The sequence below is a fragment of the Vigna umbellata genome, chromosome 1, assembly GCF_029865625.1.
Source record: "Vigna umbellata cultivar VRB3 chromosome 1, Vumbellata_1.0, whole genome shotgun sequence".
Taxonomy (NCBI): Eukaryota; Viridiplantae; Streptophyta; class Magnoliopsida; order Fabales; family Fabaceae; genus Vigna; species Vigna umbellata.
The window spans coordinates 19,006,144-19,012,111 of record NC_142165.1 but is presented as its reverse complement, the minus strand read 5'-3'; the positions used below and the strand labels follow the sequence as shown (position 1 = coordinate 19,012,111).

Sequence of the window (5,968 nt, the reverse complement as noted above, 5' to 3'; positions counted from 1 at the left end):
TATTAATTTCGCTTTCAAAATTGTAAATCTATAATCATTACAGAACTTAAATTTTTTAAATAAACAACTTATTTAAATAGAGTGCATTGATTTTCTGCAAAAAAAAATATTAAAAGCAATGAGCAAACATAGTCAAGTAAGCTTTATGGTTGGCACATGAACAATGACATTAGTAGTCTTATTCTATTTTTAAGGATAAGATTCCTGAACTTTGTAGTGATTAAAGTACGTAGTAATAAAAAAACTCTGGTTTTGACTCAGAAAACAAGTAACAACTCCAGTATGAGACAATATTGCAGACATTGACCTAATTATTCAAATGTTATTTGCAAGCTACATGAAATATAATCATTAGCTATGGAAATTATTTTAGTGGAAAGAGATTGAGACATATATGACTTTTTTATGTCTTAGAAAATTTTTAAAGTCGTATTGGAATATGACTAATTAGGGTTATATAATCAAGCCAGAAAATTCTAACCAAATTTTAAAAATTTAATTAACATATTTCATTATTTTTTTTTAATCCTTACAAACATGAAATTTGCCCCAAATTTAATATGGGTTTATAATTTCATGATAATATTATCTAATTGAATATAATTAGTTAACAAAATCACATTTTAAATAGTTTATTATTGTATAATATTTTTATTTGACATTCTTATATATAGAATGTGAAAAAAAAAATGTTATTTGGTAAGAATTCCATATTACAATTCATTTTCATATTTAATAATTTACAAAACTTACTATCGATATTAGTGAAAATACGCATATGCAGTGTTCACTTGTTTTTTTTATGATAATACAAAATAGTAAATTGTTATTATTATAATTATAAAATTAAATATAAATAATTTTTATAATTGTATTGTAAATAGTTTTTATTTATTTTGTAGATAGTTTTTATTTATGTTGTAGGTAGTTTTATTGTAAATACAGTTTAAAAATATTATGTATCAAAATTTAAGTTTGTTATGTGACAAATTTGATTTATTTTCTATCTTAGAATCCTTGTATTTTTGACACATGACACTTTAAAGTAGAAGACCGTGCAAATTTTTTACACCTAATATTTCTAAATGATAATAATATCAATTTAATCAAAAGGGTTAAATATGTTTTTAGTCCCTAAACTATTGGTCGTTTCTGGCTCTTTCAAAGTAAGGTACAATTTGGTCCTCTAGTCTTCGAAAACTAAACACTATTTAAAAATTTGGTCCTCATTTAGCAACAAATGAGGACCAAATGAGAACTAAAACGAACGTTTCGAAAAGAATGAGGACCAAATTGTACCTTACTTCGAAAGAGGGACGAAAACCAGAAACGATCAATAGTTTAGGGACTAAAAACATATTTAAACCTAATCAAAATGAATATATTGAATATTTTTTTACAAAGATAGTGACTCAATTAATTTATAAAAAAAAGGTAAAAAAGATATAAAAAAAATCAAAGACCTAGACATATAGATAAATAAAAATCTATAATAAGTACTCGTTTGGAAATTTTTACGATATACTTAATATAATTTTTTATTTTTTATATCCATTTCCACTTAGTCTTCTTTATTCAATTTTCATTTCATTTTTCTTCTCAATGAAATATTTATTGTACCACATCTATTAATTTTTCTCTCTCACATCTTTTATCCAATCTCATGCATCTCAAAGTCGACAAGTAGGTTTAACTTTTTCCAATTAATATTTCAGAGCTCAGAATGATCATTTATTTACAATACGACTGTTGATGAAAGTGCATCACGAGAGGTGCGAGCAGAGAGAGAGAGAAAGACAGAGAATCTTTTATGGTTGATGAACAATGCAAGAAGAAAGACACATTATTCAATTCTAGGGTTTGAACTAGTCACCCCTCCATGCAACTTTCGTGACCAACATGCTTCTGTCATCAACACACATGTACATAAAAGAAATCCTTATATCAAACAAAAACCAAATAAATAACCATATTCATTGGCCCCACAACCAATTCAAAAAAATACCATGCATGAACCTCATAATTTAATAACAAATATAACACAAGAGCATCTAGTCAATTATCTTTAGCATTCTTATTTGCTTAATTCAAACTTTGACCTAATTAAACTATGTAGTTCTTATCTATGAACTACATATTAATATACTAAAGTTTATCATCAACAAACCAGAAAACTAAATGTCACCTAATTAAATCTTCACTTCACATAAGCTTTTGCATTTTTTTCTTACACAAATATCCCATATGATATTCTTCCCTTGGTTATACATCGTATGAATAAAATAACTAGTTAGCTAACACTTTGATTTGGTCAATGTGGCTTAATGTCAGCATAGCTAAAATCAACCCACTCTGGAGCAAAAGTTTCACCAACTCTCTCATAATGGCAGTTAGCAAAATCATAGGGAAATCCAAAGCCAAAATCCACCAACATTTCCATAGATTCATCAATACAATGTTGTTGTTGCTCTTGCTGCTGCTGTTGAGGCTGTGACACGACACACTTGTTGTAATTCATTGCAATGGAAGATGAATCCGAAATGCTGCTTGAACCTTCTTGAGACAATGACACCATGTGACTGTTACTGTTACTTTCGTTGGTGTTATTGTTGATCCTTGAACTTGCACCAATCTGTGAGACACCATGCATGACTTGTGGACTGTACAACCCATGATGCTTTGTTTGGTCAAAACTAATGATGTTTTTTTGATTATCTGTGAATGCATTGTTATCATTTGCTTCTAAGATTGGTAGCACCAAGGCTAGCTGATTTGGTGAAACATTGAAAGGTGAATTTTGAGTTTTCAGACTTTGGTTGGTTGGTAATGGGGTTGAAGTTGAAGGAAGAGTGTCATTTTCGGTCAATGTTTTGAGACTAACTTTTCCTGCCATTATCTTCTTCTTCAGTTTCGTGTTCCAGTAGTTTTTCACATCATTGTCGGTTCTGCCAGGAAGTTTAGAGGCTATGGCAGACCATCTGAACAAGCAAGAACACAAATTTTATCAGTATATATATATATATATATATATATATATATATATATATATATATATATATATATATATATATATATATATATATATATATATATATATATATATATATATATATATTATGTGTGTGGTGTAAACATAGTGATGTTTCCTTTTCATATAAGTCTAACAATTAATTAGGCCACTGTTGACTCTAAACTATTGTTTTGGTTTGTTAAGGATTTCATTAGAAAAATTATGAGTTGTACAATGACAATAATAAAATTTGAATTTAAATCTCTTTTTAAAATTAAAGCAAACATATTATATAAAATTTGATGGAAACCGTGTGGTCCCTGTCCATAGAATAATTTATTCTAAAATGGGTTTCTCCGATACATAAAAAGTTATAAAATTTAAAGTTAAATTATTGTTTCAAAACCCTTTATCCCTAAATAAAAATGAAACAATAATTAACGTGTTATATGATGAGCTCCCAAATTATACAATAATTTGTGCTGAAAAAGATTTTTCTCATTCGTAATTATCACATACTAGTTATCGTTACAAAATTTAAATATAAAATATTATTCAAACTATTCAGAAAAACTATAAAGTGTATGTATGTGTTATATATAAATTAAACGAAACCGCGTGGTATGAATTTTTCCAACACATAATTATAAACTCACGGTATATAATTTATAATTATAAATTTATTTGGTTATAATATAAAGCTTAAATCTACAACACTATCTTTAAACCTTTCAATAAAAAAAAAATGACATGTTATATAAGAATTGGTCCGTACCACATGACGTGGTCCAAGCTAATATATTTTTGTAAAATGAAAATTTTATTATAATTGTCAGTTAATAATACCGCTCATATAGGCTGTAGTGAATAGAGACATAATCATATAAGCATTGGCTAAATCCCAATTAGAATAATCTCTTATGGATGTATTTTATTAATATATCTGTTGCTGATTATTTTTTTAATGGATGGTGAATATTATAGTGTGAAATTTACATAATTTGAAAATTAAAACTTGCCTGCTTCCCATCTGGCCATAGAGATTGCAAATGATGTTGTCTTCTTCTTCAGTGAAGCCTCCATGTTTGATGTCTGGTCTCAGATAATTCAGCCACCGTAGGCGGCAACTCTTCCCACACCGTCTAAGGCCTGCATATTAAATAAAAAATATATAATAAAGAAAAAATAAAGTAAATAGATGAAGTTTATAATAAATATAAAAGATGGATGAATATTTTTTTATTAAAATAATGAAAAAAATAGGTACAAAATAAAGAGATTAATTAAGAGTATTATAACAGGAGAAACTCCCATTCCTTGTTTCATGCCTTGTAAACTGCAGAAGCTATTTATGATTTTGACCAAAAGGATTCAAAGGAAATAATGTCATTTGCGGAAAAAGTGTGTCTACTAGTGGACTTGGAAATTGAACAAACACTGAGAAAACTGAAATAGATTGAGAAAACAGTTGCATTTGTCAATGTATTTGTAACTCAAATTAATGTATCATAAATATAGTGAGATGAGTTTCTATACAATTATGGCCTTTAAATATGCAGTTTGTGAATTCAATGCTTCAAAAAGAATTAGTCTTTAACTTTTGATGAAGAGTATAGGAATAAACAAAAGAAAATGATAATTGAAACTGGAATTAAAGTAAAATGTATGTATCGATATACATAACACAAAACAAAACTCCATGTTGAACAAAACAAAGATAATCATGTTTTGGTTGAGATGGGTGTTGCAGAAAAGATCTTGAGAAAAAGGATGAACAAAGATTCATATACTGAAATGAGAAGAAAGTGTTTGAAAAATGTGAATAAGTATTGGGAAAGAAGAGAGAAAAACCAGCTTTTTTGGGCAATGCAATCCAATTTCCACCAGTTCCATGAGACTCCACATAGGCTTTGAGTGTTGCATCTTCTTCGGGGGACCATGGTCCTCTTTTGACATTGGCTTTGTCACAACAAGGAGCTCTTCCCATGGCGACACCACTCTCTCACAGAAACTCCAATAATCACAGAAAGAACAAAACAATGAGACTTTGAGACTCTTTTTCTGGTGAAGGTGTTATAAAGTTGGTGTCATCTGAGGCAGGGGGACCCAGCCAGCTACCAGACAAAACATTGTATTAACTTGTAATAATTAATAAGATAAGATGAGACCATGTTCAGACTGTTACAAGTTTGTACAAACCCAATCTGGGTTCAAATTCTAGGCCTGTTTGTTGTTGGTTCAAAACTGGGTGTTTGTCCATTATTCTTCTTTACACAGTTTTTTTTTTCTAAATGTTACATCTTAGCAATAAATCAGTTAAATTTTTTTTTAATCTATTTTTCTGTTATAACTTATAATTGAAAAATATAAAGAAAGAGAGTAAAGGGTTGAAGATCACACCCATCATATACAAAAATAATGTTTAATTAGTAATTTAGTTTGTATATTTAAATTTATAATTTATTTTTATTTTTATAACTTTTTTTAACTTAATTGAGTTTCATTATATTTTAAAGAGAGTCAGTTTGATTTATTTGTTAAATTGATATTAACGTTATTTGAAATGTGTCGTCTGTGTCAAAATCTCAATAAAGAAATCTTGAAATCTTTCTAATTTGATACATGAATCCTTTCAAATTTTAACACGTAACACATTTCAAATATTATTAATGCTAATTTAACAAAAAAGACCACATTGGTTCTATTTAAAAATATTAAGATTCAATGAGTAAAAAAATACTATTAAAACTAAAGTGAATCATAACTTTAAATATAAAAACTAAATTACTAAAAGTCTAAAACTAATTTAAAGTATATAAGTGAAAATACTCCTTAGTTTACAATCAGTTTTTTCAAACATTTAAGGGGATTACTCAAACTTAAACTCACTTCCTAATATAATATTCTAGCAAAGTGTGTTAGACATATATTGTTAAATTGATAAAAAAAATACATTTT

General features: G+C 27.7%; 1 protein-coding gene across 1 annotated transcript; it reads right to left on the bottom strand.

Annotated features, from left to right (window-relative positions):
* Window positions 1-2,052: 2,052 nt before the first annotated feature.
* On the bottom strand, window positions 2,053-5,042 carry LOC124825424 (uncharacterized). Its single transcript, XM_088107707.1, has 3 exons — window positions 4,862-5,042; window positions 4,030-4,159; window positions 2,053-2,978 (listed from the first exon to the last, which is right to left on the bottom strand). The coding sequence occupies exons 1-3, from the start codon at window positions 4,995-4,997 to the stop codon at window positions 2,312-2,314; spliced, it is 933 nt and encodes a 310-aa protein (XP_087963833.1). The 5' UTR covers window positions 4,998-5,042; the 3' UTR covers window positions 2,053-2,311.
* Between the last annotated feature and the right edge of the window lie 926 nt (window positions 5,043-5,968).